Source organism: Melozone crissalis, unplaced genomic scaffold (assembly GCF_028551555.1).
Source record: "Melozone crissalis strain CALT ecotype California unplaced genomic scaffold, PUWL_Pcris_2 ptg000295l_1, whole genome shotgun sequence".
NCBI lineage: Eukaryota > Metazoa > Chordata > Aves > Passeriformes > Passerellidae > Melozone > Melozone crissalis.
This window is the reverse complement of record NW_026536047.1, coordinates 699,622-720,423: the sequence shown is the minus strand read 5'-3', so window position 1 is coordinate 720,423 and position 20,802 is coordinate 699,622. Positions and strand designations below refer to the sequence as shown.

At 51.3% G+C, this 20,802-nt stretch overlaps 1 protein-coding gene and 1 long non-coding RNA gene across 2 annotated transcripts in view; one reads left to right on the top strand and one right to left on the bottom strand.

Moving 5' to 3' along the window:
• Positions 1 to 11,893: 11,893 nt before the first annotated feature.
• Positions 11,894 to 20,802, bottom strand: part of GFRA2 (GDNF family receptor alpha 2) — a 31,657-nt gene continuing 22,748 nt past the window's right edge. Inside the window, exons 5-9 of the mRNA XM_054294669.1 lie at positions 14,453 to 14,562; positions 14,238 to 14,378; positions 13,986 to 14,161; positions 13,061 to 13,114; positions 11,894 to 12,949 (exon numbers count right to left, since the gene is read on the bottom strand). Coding sequence (XP_054150644.1) covers positions 12,821 to 12,949; positions 13,061 to 13,114; positions 13,986 to 14,161; positions 14,238 to 14,378; positions 14,453 to 14,562 — 610 coding nt within the window. The 3' untranslated portion in view covers positions 11,894 to 12,820. The remainder of the gene's footprint in view (positions 12,950 to 13,060; positions 13,115 to 13,985; positions 14,162 to 14,237; positions 14,379 to 14,452; positions 14,563 to 20,802) is intronic.
• LOC128949806 (uncharacterized) lies at positions 14,573 to 16,012 on the top strand. Its single transcript, XR_008484286.1, has 2 exons — positions 14,573 to 14,849; positions 15,032 to 16,012. It is a non-coding gene; the product is annotated as an uncharacterized LOC128949806 (long non-coding RNA).

Genomic DNA, 20,802 nt, shown 5'->3' with positions numbered 1-20,802 from the left:
AAGAAAAGCTTAATTGAAAAAATCCCGGGCCAGATTCGCAGCCTGGCGTTTGCCAACACAAGGCGAGGTTTGAAGCTCCGCTGTTCCTCAAGCACCGCGGATTTTGCGGCTCCCCCGAGGAAAAGCTTTCTGTGGAGGAGCTGTGTGAGTCACCCGAGTCAGAACGGGGGGGAAAAGGGGGAAAAGAGGCACTTCCAGAAGGGTCTCGCCTCCCACTGGCTGGTCTGGGATCAGGGAGGTCATGGGAGGACCCCAAAGCTGGGATCCATCCCGAGGCTGCAGAAAAAGGACAAGGACACGGATTTGGGGATCAAGGATGCTGCAGTTGTTGGGTTCCTCCCCAAACAACCCCAAAACCCCAAATCCGCCCCAAACCAAGCAGCTTTTGTGGGCCTCCCTTCACCTTCTCCTGCATCCCCTGGCGGGAGAATTAATGGGAATAAATTCCCTGGCAGGAATTTAACGGGAATAAACAACCCCTGAATCCTCAGCCCCCGCAGAAGGACAGGATCGAGTCAATCAATGGCTTTGACTCAGGGAATTATTTTGCCGTTAAAACGCAATTAACTGACGACTCCTGGCTTTGTTTGGGGGCTTTTCTTCCTCAAGGACGTCACCGGCACCAGGAGGGGACACAAAGGCTCCTGGCCCTCCTGCCAGTCGATTGTTGGAGCAGGAAATGGCACCAGGAATGAAATTCCAGAGTGGTTGGGATGGGAATGGAGTTAAATCCCATCCTGCCCCACTGGGCCACCTTCCATTATCCCAGGTGATTCCAGCCTGGCTTGGGACACTTCCAGGGATGTGGCAGCCACAGTTTTCTCTGGGAATCTCCCAAAATCCCCTGTGGCAGTGGGAAGCCATTCTCCTCTTTCCGAGTGTGATTTGCTGTCAACACCCCCCACCCCAAAAATAAAAAAAATCTGCGGTGGGAAAAGGGGAATAAAAAAAATACCCACACCCCAAAAAATCTGTTCATGCTCTGACACCCCTAATTAGGGCCACCCTTGGAGCAGCACAGGAGGGATTCTGGATTCCAAGGAAAAGGCAGAACGTGCCAGACTCGCCGTATTTTTAGCCACACTTCCCACCCCCCACTCGCCGCCCTCTGCTCTTCACAGCTGCCCCGAGCCGGGAGCGTCAGCGCTTCCCTAGTGAGAACGGGAGCAGGGAAAGGTTATCCAAGCTGTCAGGAAGGGTTTCTTCCCCTCTCCCGGAGACGGGAAAGCAGCGGGGTGTGTTCGGCATTGGCGCTAACGAGGAGTGGGTCCTGACGCTGAGCGCGGGTGACACCAGGGATGGCCCTTGGTGGCAGCGAATTCCCGCGGTGCCTGAATGGATTATCCCGGCTGTCTGGCACTGGGAAGCCCTGTTGCGTTGTGATTTCAGGGTTTACCCCAGAACCTTGTGTTCCTCCCCTGATAATTCCCTGCCAGGTGTGTCAGTCACCTCTCCTTTCCCCTCTCTGACCCTTCCCAGCCACTGTCTGTCAATCATGGAATTTCAGAAGGGCATTGAGAGATTGGCAGATCCAAAGGATGCCCTCTACCCCTGGGGGGGCATTGGGCAGCTCCTGGCACCTCCAGCCTGGGGCTGCTCCTCAGCACCCACCCAGGGCTGCTTTGTCACCCCTGAGTGTTGGGGTGTTGTGTTGTGATTTCAGGGTTTACCTCAAAACCTTGGGTTCCTCCCCTGATAATTCCCTCCCAGGTGTGTCAGTCACCTCTCCCTTCCCCTCCCAGCACTGTCTGTCAATCCTGGAATTCCTCTGTCAATCCTGGAATTCCAGAAGGTATCGAGTGATTGGCAGATCCAAAGGATGCCCTCTACCCCTGGGTTTTCCTTCCGATCCAGCAAAAAAACCTTCCAATTTTTCAATTTTACACTTTGTGCTCCAAACCTTCACTGGGGACAGGGAGAGGTCAGCGCGTGGCTGGATATGAGGGTTTGGGGCTGATTTATGGCTCCCTGTGACTCCTGAAAATGCAAACCCCGAGCTCAGCTCTGCCCAGGCTCGGGAATTGTTGTGTTGTGATTTCAGGGTTTACCTCAGAACCTCGAGTCCCTCCCCTGATAATTCCCTCCCAGAATTCCCTCCCTTGTCAGTCACCTCTCCTTTCCCCTCCCAGCACTGTCTGTCAGTCCTGGCATTCCAGAATTGGCAGATCCAAAGATGCCCTCTACCCCTGGGGGGCATTGGGCCATCCAGGTGTCCTTTGTCCCTTTGTCCCTCCCCTCCTGTCCCTGCTTGGTGGCTCCCTGCCCCTTCCCTGCCCCTCTCCCCGGGGTTCAAAGGAGCAGCAACCACAGGCTCAGGGAGTTCTGTTGGAGCTGCTGCTGCATTCAGAGGCCTGTGGGCCAGAATAAAGCTCTGCATCCAAACCCTCCATCAGAACCGACTCCTTTCCTTCAGCATCGCCTTTAAGCTTCTCTGCCAGAGGGAAACCTGAGGAGCAGCCCCTGTTATGGGGGGAAGCTCCATCCCAGCACCACCAGAGCTCCTGCAGGCCTGGACTTGTCCCCACAGGCCCAGCTGCAGCACCCAGCCAGCCAAAAGTGTCTGTGAGTGAAACACCACACACCCAGCCAGCCCAAAGTGTCTGTGGGTGAAACACCACACACCCACAGCCAAAAGTGTCTGTGGGGTGAAACACCACACACCCACAGCCCAAAGTGTCTGTGGGGTGAAACACCACAGTGCCGCTGTTTGGTTCAGCACAAAGGGCCAGACAAGCTCAGGCACATCCCATCCTGCTATATTGGTAATTATTCCAATAAAGCCCCACTTGGAGAATGTTCCAATGGTTTAAGTGTGGCCCCCAGCATGGTTTGGAGAAAGGAATTCCAAGGGGAAGGGGTGGATTTGGGGTTTCCTCACTGGGTGTTTATGGAACAACTGGGGAAATTTAAACTCCCATTAAATGTTCCTCAATTTCAGGAATTGTTTTCCCTTTAACCAAAATCCTCCAGAGCTTGGTCTCGGAGCAGGATTTCACAGTTCTGTGTCGCAATGGGGTGTTGGAATGGTTTGGGCTGGAAAGGACCTTAAATCCCAGCCAGTCCCATGGGCAGAGACACTTCCCACCATCCCAGGTGGCTCCAGGCCCAGATTGGACCTGGGAATTTGGACCTGGACAGGTTGGACAAGGAATTTGGCATGTTGGGGGATGAGAAGCTCCATTTGACCCAGAAATCCAACAGAGTCCTGGGATGAGCCAAGACTTGGAGCTGGTGGAAAAGCGAATCTCCAGAGAAAGCTCAGAGCCACTTCCAGGGCCTGAAGGGGCTCCAGGAGAGCTGGAGAGGGACTGGGGACCAGGGATGGAGGGACAGGACACAGGGAATGGCTTCCCACTGGAAAAAGGGAGATCTGATGGAATTTTGGGAAGGAATTCCTGACTTGGAGGGTGGGGAGGGGCTGGGATGGAATTCCCAGAGGAGCTGTGGCTGCCCCTGGATCCCTGGGAGTGTCCAAGGAAAGGTGGGAAAAGGGAAGCATCCAAGGAAATCTTGGAGCACCTTCCAGAGCCTGAAGGGACTCCAGGAGAGCTGGAGAAGATTTGGGACAAAGGATGGAGGGACAGGACACAGGGAATGGCTCCCTCTGCCAGAAGGCAGGGATGGATGGGGAGGAATTCCTGGCTGGGAGGGTGAGGAGAGGCTGTGCTGGAATTCCCAGAGGAGCTGGGGCTGCCCCTGGAAGTGCCCAGGGATTTATGGTTGGACATGTGTTGGATTTATGGTCCCCTCCCACCCAAACCACTCTGGAATTCCACGACTCCATGATTCTCCCTGAGCTGCTGACATCCAGGCTGCCACTCCTCCTCCCCAAATCCCGTTTTTCCAGGCACTGGGAACAACTCCTGGGCACGGTTCCTGCTCCCAGATTTCGTGGGCAGCCGCGATTTCCCGGCTTTTCCCACGCGGCAGCAGGTGGTGCCAGGGAGGATCAAGGATAAACAGGGATAAACACGGACACAGGAGCCTCGGGAATTCACTGGGATCCAGGAGCTCCGGCTCAGGAATGTGACCAAACCCAGCATTTAAATCTGGCCTATCCCATCCAAAATAAACCCAAATAACCACAACTAGCATTTAAACCTTTCCTATCCCATCCAGAATTAAACCCAGCACCAAACTCAGATTAAAATCTATCCCATCCAGAATTAAATCCAGCACAAGACACAGCATTTAAACCTGTCCTGACCCATCCAAAATAAACCTCAATAACCAAATCCAGCATTTAAGCCTTTCCTATCCCATCGAAAATTAAACCCAGCACCAAAACCAGCATTTAAATGTCTCCTATCCAATCCAAAATAAATCCCAATAATCAAATCCAACATTTAAATCTTTCCTGTCCCATTTAGAATTAAACCCAGCACCAAACTCAGAATGAAACCTTTCCTATCCCATCCAATATTAAATCCAGCACCAAACACAGCATTTAAACACAGCATTAAATCCATGCAAAATAAACCCCAATAACCAAACCCAGCATTTAAACCTTTCCTATTCCATCCAGAATTAAACCCAGCACCAAACTCAGATTAAAACCCTGCACCATTCTTGTCTTATCCATTCAAAATTAAACCCAGCATCAAACTCATCATTTAGACCTTTCCTATTCCATCCAGAATTAAACCCAGCACCAAAAGCAGTATTTAAACCTTTCCTAACCCTGCCCCATCCCTCCAAAATGCAGCCCAGGAGCCAAAGCTGATATTTAAATTTAGATTACCCCTACTCCCATCTCCAATTATTTTTAATTCCTTTTCCATTTGTGCTACCGGAGACTTTCTCCTTTTGTTGGGAATTAATTTGCTCTAATTTAGGGAAGCGTTTTTGATTGCTTTTGATTAAGTTTAACAAGCAGGGAGGAAAAAAAAAAAAGAAAAGCTGCAGCTTTAGACATCAAAGCAAACAAATCCTTGGGCTGGGCTTAATTAATAACGGCTGGCACTCCCCGAACAGGGAATTTATCCATTATGGAACAAGAAATTCCATGTTGGAATCATTAATCCACGTGAAAACACGGCCTGGGCAAATCCACGGATTTCTGGGAGGTGAAGGCGAGTGTTGGTTTAAAATCTGGGATTTGGGGTGAGACTTAAGAGCTCAAAAAATGGGAATTTTCCATTGGAGAGGAGAAAAGCCATGCGTGGTTCCCACTGGAAGGACAAAAATTCCTGGTTTTTCCTCTTTCCTGTGATGTCCATGGATCCTCTTAACTCCTAAAAATAGGGCATGACAGAATTCCAGGCTCAATCCATGCAAAAATCCCAAAAATCCCAATGCTTCAACACCTTTTGGGAAAACCTCCTATAATCCATTCTGGGATGGATCCTAAATCAAGAATTCGATCCTAAAACAGGAAATGGATCCTAAAATGGCAGTTGGGTCCTAAAATGGGAATTAAATCTTAAAATGGGAATTGGACTCTAACCTGGGAAATGGATCCTAAAATGGGACTTGGATCCTAAAATGGGAAATGGATCCTAAAATGGGAAATGGATCCTAAAATGGGACTTGGATCCTAACCTGGGAATTGGATCCTAAAATGGGAAATGGATCCTAAACCAGGAATTGGATCCTAAAATAGGAATTGGATCCTAACCCATCTTCTCCCAGGATAAAGCATGGACAGCTCTGGAAGCTGCTCCTCTTAATTACCCTAATTAGAGGAGAAGCTGCCCCAAATGTTGCTTTTCCATCATTCCCAAGGAAATCTGTGGATTGATCCCTTTGCCATTGGATTTTATGGATGGAGAGAGGGGGAAATGAAAGTCCCTTGGTTCTTTCCCTTAACTGCTCTCCCTCACCAGTTCAGCAGATGGAAAAATCCCTTTCCAAACATTCCAAGGAATCCCGAAAATCCCTTTCCAACACTCCAAGGAATCCTGAAAATTCCCTTCCAACATTCCAAGGAATCCCGGCACCACAGTCAGGCCTTCCAAAAGATTTATTCCCAGTTTTCCACCCAAGACAAGGTGTGGGAAAGGGAAACCATGGATCTCTTCGGGTTTTGGGAGCTGAGCATGATTTGGGAAGGCATTTGGGATAATTTGGGATAAATCCCAGGAAATCCGAGGCTGTGGGATGTGGATGGAATTTTTTATTCCATGCAGGGAATTTTTGGTGCTTTTTCATTCAGGGGATCAGAGGGGGAGAGAGAACAAGGGGGAAAAGTAGGGAGAGAGGGAATGGGAAGAATGGAATTGGGAGATGGGGAAGGAAAGGAGAGGGAAGGAAAAGGAGGGGGAAGGAAAAGGAGGGGGAAGGAAAAGGCGATGAACAAACAAACAAACAAAAAAAAAAAAATTCCCAAATCCACCCGAGCGAAGGCTCCAAAACAAATTAAGGTTGCCACGGCAACCGGGGGTGTGTGGGCAGCTCCGAATGCACGGAATTAAAACCGGCGTCATGTTCAGCGCTTAATTAAACCGCGGCCCGGAGCTGCCTCCCCGGGACACCGGGAATTCGGGATATCGGGACACCTCCGCTCTGCCGCGCCGGGAATGGGGCTGGGAATTCATCCCAAATCCCCGGGATGAGCGCTGGGGTTGATTCCCAAACGCTCCGAGCTGCGGTCGGTGCTCGACCCCCATCCCCATCAAGGCACGGGGAGGGGTTGGGAGCGGATCCAGCAGGGGGAAATTCCAAGTTTTCCCCCCCCTTCCCGCTTCCTATCCGCTTGATTTTCTCCAGGAGTGACCGCGCGGGGTCATCCAGAGGAGCCCGGGGCCGCGGGGCTGATGGAGACAGCGGAGCCCTTGTTCCTGCCCGGGCTCCTCGGGGATCATCCAGGGGCTGGAGCATCCTCTGGAAAATGCGGCCTTTATGCCTCGAGCTCTGGGAATGGGCCGGCAGAATTCCTGGAGGAATTCCTGGGGGATCCAACCCCATTGATCATTGACACTGTGACCAGTGCAACGCCAGCCTGGGGGGAAATGGGAGCACTGGGAAGGAATTTTCCATGCTGCCCCAGGGAAATTGGGATGATTTGGGGTTTGATTCCAGCGGGATCCATCAGGTTTTCCATGCACGGGTTTGAAATCCGTGCTGGAGCCACCTGTGACTTCCCAGCTCCTGCCTTAATCCTCCTTGACATCCCGGCTGCTGCTGCTGCTTCCATAATGAATATCCAGACAGGGAATTAGGGCCGGGATTCATTTCACCCACCGAGCCTAATTAACAGATGCAAAGATGCAGAGCTGGAGCAGGAGGCAGGGATAATTCCTGAATAATTCCGGAATCATTCAGGAGGGCACGGAAAAGGCTCCACACCGGCCTTGCCCCGGCCACGACAGCAAAACCTCCCCATGCAGAGGTTTGGGAGAGATTTTCCTGGTTTTCCAATCCTTTTAAAAGGCACCCAAATCCAAGGAATTGGAAGGCAGGGGCTTGGAGCGCCCTGGGATCGTGGGAGGTGTCCCTGCCCCTGGCAGGGGTGGGATGAGAGGAGCTTCAAGGTCTCTCCCAAGCCGGAGCATCCCATGATTCTGTGAATTCCTCTCCTGGAAAAGGCTGCTGGTTGTGCCCCCACTCCCACGGCAGGGTAACATCCCAGCTGGCAGGGAATTACTGCTGGCACATCCCAGGATTTGCTGTCTTTAACCCCATGTAAATCCCGGGAGCTTTTCCTCATTTTCATGGAATTCTTCCCGAGGCCAGAGGTTAAACAGGAGAGCTTCCATGGCTGTCATTTATCCTGGTTTGGATCTTATTTTTCCCCCCAAAGGAGCCTCCAGACAGGCATTTTACTGGGATTTACTGGGATTGAAACCTCCTCCACTGGGAGGTTTGGTCTGTCCTGCAAAATTTTTGGAAGAATCAGTCATGGAATCCTGGAATGCTTTGGGTTGGAAGGGACTTTAGGGATCAGCCAATTCCAGCTCCAACACCTCCCACTATCCCAGATTATCCCAGTAATTCCCTCCTGGCCTTGGGCACTTCCACTGGAAGGTTTGGTCTCTCCAGCAGAGTTTTTGGGAGAATTATGGAATCCTGGAATGCTTTGGGTTGGAAGGAACCCTAGGGATCAGCCAGTTCCAGCATCTCCCACTATCCCAGATTCCCAACCTGGCCTTGGGCACTTCCACTGGATGGTTCGGTCTCTCCAGCAAAGTTTTTGGGACAATCAATCATGGAATGCTTTGGGTTGGAAGGGACTTTAGGGATCAGCCAGTTCCAGCTCTGACACCTCCCACTATCCCAGATTATCCCAACCTGGCCTTGGGCACTTCCAGGGATCCAGGGGCAGCCACAGCTCCTCTGGGAATTCCATCCTCACCCTCCCAACCAGGAATTCCTTCCCAAAATCCCATCCATCCCTGCCCTGTGGGACTGGGAATCCATTCCCTGTGTCCTGTCCCTCCATCCCTTTTCCACCTCTCCTGAATCCCCTGGATGAAAACCCAGCCACGTTCCCCCTCCAATCCCAAACATCTGCAAATCCTCCCGTCCCTATCCCACATTTCCACCCCTTTTCCTTGGATTTTCAGTGGAGAAACCCCAAAACACCAAGACAGCCCCAATCCAGCAATGAATGAATCCAAATTTTCCAGAAAATTCTTTCCCCCTCAGGTTTGAGACTCCCTCCTGACGTCTTCCCAGATTTCTCCTCCGAAGATCCGCTATTTTTAAAACCCTCCCTAAAACCCTTTTCCGTCTATTTTTTTCCTCCCTGCTCCCACTGCTTGGCATTTCCTCCGAGGAACATGGGGACTTTTTAACTGCTCCAAAAACCTGGATGCAAAAAAAAAAAAAACAAACAAAAATCCCTCCTGGAATGTTTCCTTTGGAAGGACCCAGCTGGGATTTACAGCCCTGGGCACAGAGAGAAGGAAAAAAACACTGGAGAGGCAAAAATTCCTTAAGGATCCAAAATTCCCATCACAAAATCTGGACACAGCCAGGAGGAAAAAGCTTGGGATGTGGAATATTCCAGGAAATGCTTTGCTTTCCCAAGAGGTTAAAGGGCTTTTATTCCCATTGGAATGGCTGGGAATGGGAGATTCCAGCTGGGAAATTGGGGGAATTCCTCATGGAATTATCCATTGGGTTTTGAGGATTTGTAGGAGTTTTGGTGTGGGCACCACAAGGTGACCCCAGGGGCACAAAATATTCCTTAAAACTCCTCCGAAATTCCAAAGTATCCCGCAAAAACCTCATTTCCCAGCAATTCCTACTTGGACCAAACCCTCTGACATTTCCATCCCAGCTGATCCATCCTAAAAACCCCCAAAATGTTCTTTTTTCCCCCAAATCAAACTTCAAATTCCCCCAATTCCAAGGACAGGAGGATGATGCCAAGCTGGAATTCTGAAGCATTAACTGGGATTTATCCTCTGCTTCATCCCAGGAAGGAAAGGCTCTCCCGGGAAAAGCATGAGTGGATTTTTTTCCCATTATTATTTTATGCCACATCCTCCCAAAAAAAAAAAAAAATTGTGTTTTCAGCACTTTCTCCTATCGGGAAAGTAATTGAGTCCAAATGAAGAGGGAATTATCTCCAGAGTTAATTATCCATCCTGGCAGCCGGGGTTTTACATCCCAGCATTTTCCACTTCCATACAAAGCACGGGAATTCTCCTCTGCTGTAATTAAAGTGCTGGGAATGTGGTGGAGGAAGCTCCAGGGTTTGGTGTGGAGTTGGGGAGATTTTGGGAATCTGAGCAGAGAGGGGATGGGAATGACTCCAAACCCGGGCACAGAACGGTGCTGGAATTGCCATTCCTGGAGGGGATGTTGGAATCGCCATTCCTCGAGGGAATATTTGAGCAAAACCCTTTCCCAGTGCTGGAATCACCATTCATGGAAGGGACCCTGGATCAAGACCCCATTCCCAATGCTGGAACTGCCATTCGTAGAGGGAATCCTGGAATCACAAATCCTGGAGGGAATCCTGGATCAATTCTCCATTCCCAGTGCTGGAATCACCATTCCCAGAGGGAATCCTGGAATCACCATTCCTGGTGGGAATCCTGGAGCAAAACCCCATTCCCAGTATTGGAATCACCATTCCTAGAGGGAATCCTGGATCAATTCCCCATTCCCAGTGCTGGAATTGCCATTCCTAAATGGAATACTGGATCAAGACCCCATTCCCAGTGTTGGAACCGCCATTCCCAGAGGGAATTCTGGAATCACCATTCCCAGAGGGAATCCTGGATCAAGACCCCATTCCCAGTATTGGAATCACCATTCCCAGAGGGAATCCTGTATCAATTCCCTATTACCAGTGCTGGAACTGCCATTCCCAGAGGGAATCCTGGAATCACCATTCCCAGAGGGAATCCTGGAGCAAATCCTTTTCCTGGAGGGCATCCTGGAGCAAATTCCCATACCACTGCTGGAATTCCTGGAGGAATTATTGGGAAAGGTCTGCTCCCAGTGCTGGAATTGCCATTCCTGGAGGGAATCCTGGATCAAGACCCCATTCCCAGTGTTGGTGCCACCATTCCCAGAGGGAATCTTGGAATCACCATTCCCAGAGGGAATCCTGGATCAATTTCCCATTCCCAGTTCTGGAACTGCCATTCCCAGAGGGAATCCTGGAATCACCATTCCTGGAGCAAATCCCTGTACCAGTGCTGGAATTCCTGGAGGAATTACTGGGAGAAATCTGCTCCCAGTGCTGGAATCACAATTCCTGGAGGGAATCCTGGATCAATTCCCCATTCCCAGTGCTGGAACTGCCATTCCTAGATGGAATACTGGGATCACCATTCCTGGAGAGAATCCTGGAGCAAATCCCCATTCCCAGTACCTCCCAGTAACCCCAGGATCTCCATGGATCACAATTCCTGGGCAGGGAATACTGGGAATGCCCAGTGGTCCTTCTCTGACCTTTCCAAGCAGATCTTCCTCCTTCTGGAAAATCCCAGAGCACTCCCAGCTTTCCCAGGGAAAACCCTCCAGCACCAGGAAGAAATCCCTGCTGGATTTTCCAGCCTCTTTCCCAAGGAAACTCAGCAGCACTCAGGGCTCCCAAACTGAGAAACGCCCAGATTTGGGAATCACCCCCAGGAAGGATCCCAAATTTTGCTGTGGGGCTCCCAAATCCCCTTTTTTGGCTGCCCCACACCCGGCTCCAGCTCAGAGCCGCCCCATCCCGGAAAAAAGCAGCCTGGGATTGTGGCAGGAATTCCAGGAGGGACAGGATCTGTTTATGTTTCCTGTGCCAGCTCCCACATCCCCCCATCGGATTTTCCATGCTGGAAAAGGGAATGTTCATCCCTCCCTCCCTTCTCTGCCAGCTCCAGCTCCTGGCAAACAGCTCTGGGATCCTTCCATCCCATTTTCCACATCCCTGGAACGTCCAAGGCCTCACTGGAACAAGCTGGGATAATGGGAATTGTCCCAGTCCATGGCAGAGGCTGGAATGAGATGATTTTAAACCCCATCCCAGTCAGGAATTCTGTGATTCCACAATTTTACCATCCCCAGGCTCCCAAGATTCCCAAAATCCCTTTTTCCGTGGGCACAGCTGGATGGGAATTGAGATTTCCACTCCCCAAATAAAAATCCCAAATAAATAAAAATTTCCAGCCTCTCACTCTTCCTATGCCACAAATCCCAACATTTTCAGCACTGCCAGGTTGTCTTGGGAGAAAAAAATTCCAAATCCAATCAAAAGAGGGATTGGAATTTGAAACCCAAAATTCTTGCACATAAAAATTCCCAAAATACCACCAGAAAATGGGAATGTGGCAGCTCCTTGGGAATTTTTTCCTGTTTGTTGTCTCCTGCAGGAAAAAAAGGCTGGGAATTGTTGAATTCCAACCCAACTCTTGGAATTCCTGCTGCTGAAGGGTTCCTGGTTTTCCCCTGCCCCCAGATATGGGGATTTTTATGGAATCTTGGATTTTAAGGCTGTTTCATTCCTTGGTTTGTTCTCCTTGGTTTATTTTGGTTTTTCTTTTTTTCCATTATAGACATCGTTAAAAAAAATAAATTTTCCAAGAATACATTTGGAAGTTGTTGTGGGAATCGGAGGAATTAAAAAAAATTTTTTAAAAAAAGAGGGAAAATATAGGGAAAAATGGGAATTAAAAAGCCACAGCATGGGTAGGGTTATGTATATGGGAATATCTGTATGTTATATGTATATAGGAAATAAAGTGGAGAGGGAAAACAGGGAATTCCAACCCTGGATGGGTCAAATTCCACTCCCAACCCAAATTCCAAATTTAAAAAAAAAATTTAAAAAAAAAGAAAATGGAACCTCTTCCCCTGGAATGATTGAAAACATCAGCACAACCTCACACGTTTCACACCAGTTTCTTTTCTCTTCCATTCGGAAACTCTCTGAGGAAAAATCCCAACCAAAATCCCCCAAAATCCAACGGGAAGAGCTGTGGGAGTCCCCTCCAGGTGGCTCCTGATGGCGCCTTCATCCTCCAGGATGTTCCCATGCGGAATCCTCGTTGTTCCTGTGGCCACCCCAGTGCAAAGAATCCTGAAATTCGCCTTTCCCAAATCCTTTCTCCGACTTTTTCCCCCTCCCCGGCACCGCTGGCAGCTCCAGACCCCCATTCCAGGCCCGTTCCAGGGAGTTTTCCTTGTAAACCAACCCAGAAAAGACCAAAAAAATAAAAATCCCCCCCAAAAAACGGGAAAAACGAAAAGTAGGAAGAAAACCACCAAAGTTTCCCAGCGTGGTGGAGGCTCCTCCTGCCTCTCCAGAGCTCGACATTCCCGGGATTTGGGAGCATTCTAGTCTCCGGCATGAGCGCGGCAGTGGTGGGCACTGGTGGGCACTGGTGGGCACTGGTCCGAGCGTCCCCGTCCCACCGGCCGCTCCTTCCCACCCCTTTTATAGCCCCAGCGCCAGGGTCAGGATGGGAATGAGGAGCAGGATCCGGCTCTCCCGCTGCTGGCTGCTTCCCCCCTTGGGATCCATGAAAGTCTTCTGGTCCGGCATCACATCCGTGGTCAGCTGGGCCTGGGAAGGAAGGATGGGAGTGGGGTTTTAGGGAAAAGCATCCCAAAGTTGGGAGACACCACCGGGATGGCATTCCCAAGATGTTTGGTCTGGAAGAGAATTCCCAAGTACCTGGGAGTAGCACAAGCTCTGCTCCTTGGATTGGTTGGGCTTCAGGCCTTGTTCCTGGCAGGAGAAATTGGGAATGGTTAGGGGAGGAATGCGCCCCTGGAGCTGGTTTGGGATCCCGAATTTCCCTGCAGGAATCAGCTCAGAGCAGGTGATGGAGCACTGGGAGATTTGGGAATGGCTCATCCCATCTCCACAGGGAGCCCAGGGGCTTCCGTGGATCCTGCCTCACTGTGATCCTGACAGGAATCCTGCCTGGAATCCTGGGATACGCCACCAGTCCCCATCCTACTCCTCTGCATTCCTGGGACATCTCCAGCCATTCCCCAATCCCATTTCCCTGCATTCCTGGGACATTCCCCAATCCTATTTCCCTCCCATTCCTGGAACATCCCCAGCCAATCCCCAGTTCCATTTCCCTGCATTCCTAGGCCATTCCCCAATCCCATTTTTCTCCCATTCCTGGGCCATTCCCCAATCCCATTTCCCTACATTCCTGGGCCATTCCCCAATCCCCCAATCCCATTTCCCTGCATTCCTTGGATAGCCCCAGTCATTCCCCAGTCTCATTTCCCTCCCATTCCTGGAACATCCCCAGCCATTCCCCAATCCCATTTCCCTCCAACTCCTTTTCCACCCATGGAACAAAACATGGACGCCCAAGCCCAGCGCTTGGCAAGCCAACACAGATTTTCCAGATTTCCCAAAAAACCCTGGAATTCCATCTCCCAAACGAGCAGAATTCGGCCTCAGAGAGCAGGTGAGGGGTAAGACGGGCAGGGAATCCCATTTCCCTCCCCATACAGTGCCCGGATCCTTCCGGTCCCAGGATGAGTCCGAGCAGGACATTTCCCCAATCCCACGGGATGCAGCCGCTGTCCCACACCCCCACCAGTGCTCCCAGTTTGCAGCAGGGACTGGGCCCCACCTGGAGGGAGGTGCAGGTGCTGATGACGCTCGTGTCGTAGGCGGTGTTGCTGTCGTTGACATCGTCCGGCAGCACCGGGCTCTTCTCCACCTTCGGCAGCGCCGTCACAGCGGGATTGGGAATTTTGGGAGCCAGGTTCACATCGGTGCCGTTCCCAAAAGCCTGGATGGCGTTTCCTGGCAGCAGGAGAGATTTAGGAAGGATGGGAATGATAAAAAAAGGTAAAAGGGGCAGGGTGGGGAAGCGCCTTACGGAGACAGGGGTTTTCCGTGAAATCCCGCAGGAATTTCTCGCACTCCTCCTCCATATTCCCGCTGCCTTTGCAGGAGCACCAGGGTGAGATGGTGATGCTGGTGGTGCTGGCGTCCACGTAGTTGGGGGTGATGTCAAAGCCTGGCGAGGAGGAGGGAACGGGGATGAAATCCCAGTGGGAAAATCCATTCCCGATCCCGACTCCCGGCACTCACCGATGAGCCCTGCGTAGGAGCCCAGGCACGCCTGGAAGTTGTCACCAGGACAGTTGGTCAGGGACTGGAAGGTGGCCTGGCAGTTGGTGTGGAAATCTGCCAGCCGGGATCTGCAGAGGAGGAAAAGTGGGAAAACAAGGGGATTTCAGTGCCAGTTCCTTCCCAGAGTGACTCTGTGGCCAGCAGGAATTTTTGAATGGAATAAAAGTGCCCTATTCCCAACATCCCCACACGGGCTGTGAAATTCCAGGGCCATTCAGGCTCTCCATCTTGGTTATCTAAGTGCTCCCAAGAGGAGACAGGATCCTGGTAACGGCCGTGCTCATCCATGCCTCAGATCCCAAAGAACAGCAAAAACACAAGGGGAGTGTCCTTGGGAAGGGATGGAATTGGGGTGGTCTGATGGGGATGGGAGGATGGGGAAGGAGGAAGAGCTCAGGATGAAGCAGCAATTCCAGGGAAAACCAGGATTCTGCAGCTCTGACGTGATGAGTGAGGCAAGGAGGAAACTTTCTGCTTCTCCCTCTTCCTGGAAATAAAACTCCCCCATCGTCCTTGGGAAGGGATGGAACTGGGGAGGTTTGATGGGCTTCTCCATGATGGGGATGGGAGGATGGGGAAGGAGGAAGAGCTCAGGATGAAGCAGAAATTCCAAGGAAAACCAGGATTCTGCAGCTCTGCCGTGATGAGTGAGGCAAGGAGGAAACTTTCTCCCTCTCCTTCTTCCTGGAAATAAAACTCCCCCACCAGGATCATTGTTTTCATGTTTATTTTCCTTCCTTGTGACTCAGCCCATGGAAAACTCCCCACAGAGCGGAGCGGCTCCATTCCACTCCCATTCCTGGGGCAGATCCTCAACTCCTGGAAGGGAATTTTCCTCACACAAAACCCCAGAAAAGCTTTTCCAGCATTTTTATTTTTGGGGGGACTCTCCACCCTCCCTGCAGCCAAACCTCAGCTCCAGGGTGGGAGTGGCAGAAATCCAAAAACCTGCTCCTTCCCCCAGCTTCTCCGCGGGAGAGGAATAAAACTTTCCGACAGCATTTCCCTCTCTTCCCAAATCCGAGGCGAAGGGACGTCAATTCCCTGCAGGAAGCGCGGCGAGTTCAGCGCCGAGCGCCAGGAAAATTTGTCACCGCTGCTCCCCGGGGCTCCACTCCCGGCCTGGAGCATCCTCCCAGGCAAATGTTATTCCTTTCATAATCCATGAAGATGCAGCTGGGAAATCCTTCAGGAATATCCAAGCCAGATGTCACTCTTCCCGTTGGACACGGCGACTTTGGAAGCCGCTGGATGGGATTCGCTGCCAGGAATAAAAGCTCGGCCCCAGCCCGGCGGGTTTTGGCTTTCAGGAGCTCCGAGAGAATGAAAACAAGGGAAAAGAGAAGGAGCCAAGTCCATCTTAGCGAGAACAAGGAGGGATCGGTGCCAAATCGCTGCTGGCAGCTGGAGGAGGCAGGTGGGGATGGCTTGGAAAAGTTGGGAAGAGCTGGGCTGGCTCTGGGTGAGGGATGGAGGAGGATTTTCCTAAGAGTTGCCTCCTCCTCCAAAAAAAAAACCCCAAGGAGTGGAAGAAAAGGGACTTTAAAAATTAATTCTGGATGCACACTCAGATTTGCCATCCGAGGGCTTCCAAACTGCTCCTTTTGGATTCCTGCAGGAAAAGTGACAGGAAAGGATCCCAGGGGTGAACAGGCCCTGCTCCCAAATCCAGGCACTTCCCAAGGACCTGGATCCCTGGATCTCCTTAAACATCCTGGATTTAAGGAGCTTTTTAATTCCATATCTTTAATTCCCAGTGCATAAATCCCAAATCTCAGGAGTTCTGTGCACCTGTACATTTATCCCAAGTGCTTAAATACCAGATTTAAGGGACTCTGTGCATTCCTACACAAACACCTGGCACAGATATCCCAAATTTAGGGGACATTTTGTGCCTGTATTTTTATCCCAGGTGCATAAATCCCAAATTTAGGGGATTTTTATTTCTGTCCTCCCACCCCCAGTGCACATATCCCAAATTTACTGGACATTTTGTGCCTGTACTTTTATCCCAGGTGCATAAACCACAAATTTAGGGGATTTTTGTTCCTGTCCATTTAGGGGACTTCAATCATCCCTACAGAGCCCACCTGCCTCCAGCTCCTCTCCCATTCCCTGTTTTTCTGCGGGAATTCAGCACCACCAAAACCCCACCGGCTCTGACATTAAAATTTACCAAACACAGAAGTTTTGGGATGGGTTTGGGGGGGTTTTTTTGTGATTTTTTAAAGCGCTTAATTGAGTGTTAAATACTCCCATCCCCCTCCAGCCGCGGTGATAGCTCAGCACACATCAAACCCAACAGCATCCTGCTCCTGAATATTTCATGGAAAAGACACCGGGATTCCTCCTGAAGTGGATTTTTTTTTTTTTCACAGGCAATTTATGGGGACTGAGGGAATTAAAAATAAAAAAAAAAAAGCTGGGAAAAATCTGCTCTCCCTCTCCTGCCCAGCTGGGGATGTTCAGGAAGCTGCGACAACACGGAAAAAACTCGGCGAGACACGAAAATCCCGCTGGGCATCGCCCTCCCAACATTCCCATCCTGCTGGAGAGGGATTCTTTTGAAGCTGGAGAGATGCTGAGATTAAAAAAAAAAAAATTCCCCTCCAAACGCTCCCAGGTAAATTCAAAGAGTCCCAGGGAGGGGGAGCAGCTGGAGGAAAGAGGGAAGCTGGAATATAAAAGTCGGCTTTTGTGGATGACCCGCTGCCAAATCGAGCGAGGAGTTCACAGGGGAGGGAGGAAAGATCAATGGATGGATTTGTTTTATCCAGGAGAAGTTGTCTGGGGAGAGGAGTCACCTGTTCCGGGCTGAGCCGCGGGAGGCTGGAGGGAAATAGGGAATTTTTTGTTGTAGTTTCTGAGGCTCTCGGCCTCGATTCCAGAGGAATTTTCGCATGGAAAGGGGGGCAGGCTTGGGAAGGGGCTGCCCGTGGGGGGTTTGGAGTCTCCATGGGTGGAGGTGTCCAGGGAACCCCTGGAGGTATCCAGGGAATGCCTGGAGATACCCAAGGAACAACTGGAGTATCCAAGGATGACCTGGAGGTGCCCAAGGAACCCCTCAAGGTGCCCAAGGTACCCGTGGAGGTATCCAAGGAACCCCTGAAGACATCCAGGGAATGCCAGGAGGTGGCCAAGAAACCCCTGGAGATGCCCAAGGATGACCTGGAGATGCCCAAGGAAGCCCTTGAGGTGCCCAAGCAACCCCTGGAGGTATCCAAGGAATTCCTGGAGGCATCCAAGGAACCCCTGGAGGTGCCCAAGAAACCACTGGAGATGTCCAGGGAATGCCTGGAGATACCCAGGGAACCCTTGGAGATGCCCGAGGATGACCTGGAAGAGCCCAGGAAACCCTTGGAGATGCCCAGGGAACTCCTGGAGATGATCAGGGATGACCTGGAGGTGCCTAAGGAACCCCTGAAGACATCCAGGGAATGCCTGGAGATGCCCAAGGAACCCCTGGAGGTGTCCAAGGAACCTCTTGAGGTGCCCAAGGATTCCCTGGAGATGCCTAAGGATGACCAAGAGATGCCCAGGGAACCCTTGGAGATTCCCAGGAAATCCTTGGAGGTGGTGCCCAAGGGACCCCTGGAGGTGCCCAAGGAATTCCTGGAGGTATCCAAGGAACCTCTGGAGGTGTCCAGGGAGTGCCTGCAGGTGTCCAAGGAACCCCTTGAGATGCCCAAGGGACCACTGGAGATGCCCAGGGAACCCTTGGAGGTGCTCAAGGAACCCCTGAAGGTGTCCAGGGAACCCCTGAAGGTGCCCAAGGATGACCTGGAGATGCCCAAGGATGACCTGCACTCATCCAGGGATGGCCTAGAAGTGCTCAGGGAACCCCTGGAGGTGCCCAAGGAACCCCTGGAGGTGACGCTCAGAGCTCTGAGCTGGGGACGAGTGGGGACCAAAAGTTGGACTCTGCTCCTGGAGGATTTTCCAACCTCTGCAATCTCTTGCTCAGGGCCATGGACACGGCAGGAAAACCCCAAACCCACAAACAAACCGAGGGAGAAACTCCCGAAGCGGAGAAACCCCAGCAAGAGGCAAAACAATCAAGGCAGAACCTCAAAGACGGCAGCTCCTAATTAACGAATTAATTAATTAATTTCGTTCTCCACACGCGTTTCAGGCCACCAAATTTTGCTCCAGCGCTGCGATCGGTGACTCAAAGGCCTTTTTTGGGTGGATTTGTTTCATTCTCAAGCCGGGAAGGGGAGGACGGAGCGCAGGCACCGCTTGATTTTAATTGCGGGCCCGTTCTGTCCCATTGAGCCGCTAAGTGAGCCCAACAGGAGATTGTGTTTGCACAAGCAAAGCCCGGCTCAAGACAGACTCGCTGTCACATTAAGTCAATACTTGGGAAGCCTCTCGAGTTAATTATTCAGCGAGAATTGACTGATTCTCGTGGTGAGAGCCCGCAGGGAGCCGAGCCCTCCCCCAGCCTCTTCTTCCTCATGCGGGGGAACCCCCCCAGTGCTGCCCCTCCGCTTGGAAATCTACCAGATTTGGGGATTTTCACTGATTTTCACTGATTTCTCCAATTTCTCCCAGCTCCTGTTAAATCCAGGAGCAATTTTTCCCTGTTCCATCTTCTTTCCCTGCTCCTTCTTCTCTTCTTCTTCCCCAGCTGCCTCCTCATGTGAGGGTCCCCCCAGTGTTGCCCCTCCAAACCTGGTTTGGGAAATCTATGAAAATCCCCAAATCTGGTGGATTTCCACTTATTTTCCCAGATGTCTCCAAGCTCTCCCAGGTACGGTTAAATCCAGGAGAAATTTTTCCGTTCTACTCTTCTTCCCCAGCCTTCTCCTCATGTGAGGGGCTTCCCAGTGCTGCCCCTGTGCTTCAAAATCCACCAGATTTGGCAATTTTCACTGATTTCCCAATCCCAAACTGGGTTTGGAGGCTTCTCCACATCCTGTTCCTCTGAACCTGAGTTCTCTCAGTTCCCGTTAAATCCTGGAGCAATTTTTCCCTGCTCCTTCTTCCTCCCCTGCTCCTTCTCCTCTTCTTCCCCAGCCACCTCCACAAGTGAGGGAGCTCCCAGTGCTGCCCCTTCTCTTCAAAATCCACCATATTTGGGGATTTTCACAGATTTCCCAATCCCAAACCGGATTTGGAGGTTCCTCCACTCCCCTCCAAACCCGAGCTCTCACAGCTCCCATTAAATCCTGGAGCAATTTTTCCCTGCTCCTTCTTCTTTCCCTGCTCCTTCCTCCCCTGCTCCTTCTCCTCTTCTTCTCCAGCCACCTCCATACATGGGCGACCCTCCAGTGCTGCCCCTTCCACTCTGAAATCCACCAGATTTGGGGACTTTCACTGATTTTCACTGATTTCTCCAAGCTCTCCCAGCTCCCATTAAATCCAGGAGAAATCCTTGCCTGTTCATTCTCCTCTTCTTCTTCCCCAGCCACCTCCTCATGTGAGGGACCCCCTGGTCCTGCCCCTCCACTCTTAAATCCACCAGATTTGGGGATTTTCACAGATTTCCCAAACCAGGTTTGGAGGCTCTTCCACTCCCCTCCAAACCCGAGCTCTCCCAGCTCCCACTAAATCCTGGAGCAATTTTTCCCTGCTCCTTCTTCCTCCCCTGCTCCTTCTCCTCTTCTTCTCCAGCCACCTCCATACATGGGGGACCCTCCAGTGCTGACCCTCCACTTTGAAATCCACCAGATTTGGGGATTTTCACAGATTTCTCCGAGCTCTCCCAGCTCCTGTTAAATCCAGGATAATTTTTTCCCTTCTCCTCTTCTTTCCCAGCCTTGTCCTCACGTGAAGGACCCCCGGGTGCTGCCTCTCCACTCTTAAATCCACCAGATTTGGGGATTTTCACAGATTTCCCAAACCAGGTTTGGAGGCTCTTCCACTCCCCTCCAAACCCGAGCTCTCCCAGCTCCCACTAAATTCTGGAGCAATTTTTCCCTGCTCCTTCTTCTTCCCAGACAGGCTCTCATTACGGGGAGTAATGAGGAGTTGAGCTGCTGTTTATCAAGGGAACATCCATTACAAACAACGGCCGCGCCCGCAGCCGCCGCGTTCCCTTCCCGTGTTTGCTGCTCCATCAATCCCCAGCCAGCCTGGATCCCCTCCCTCCATCCTTCCCCAGCCCAAACCTGGCCAAAACGCTTGGTGCACAAATATCCCGAGAGGGGGAGCATCCCTGATTCCCCTGGATTTAAATACACCAAAAAATGGGATAAAAAAATCTGAGAAATGACCCAACGTCCCCACTTTGGATGTTCCAACCCCAGCCAAAATCCTTGGCAAAAATCCTGACCCCCCTTGAATTTAAACGCATGAAAGCAAGA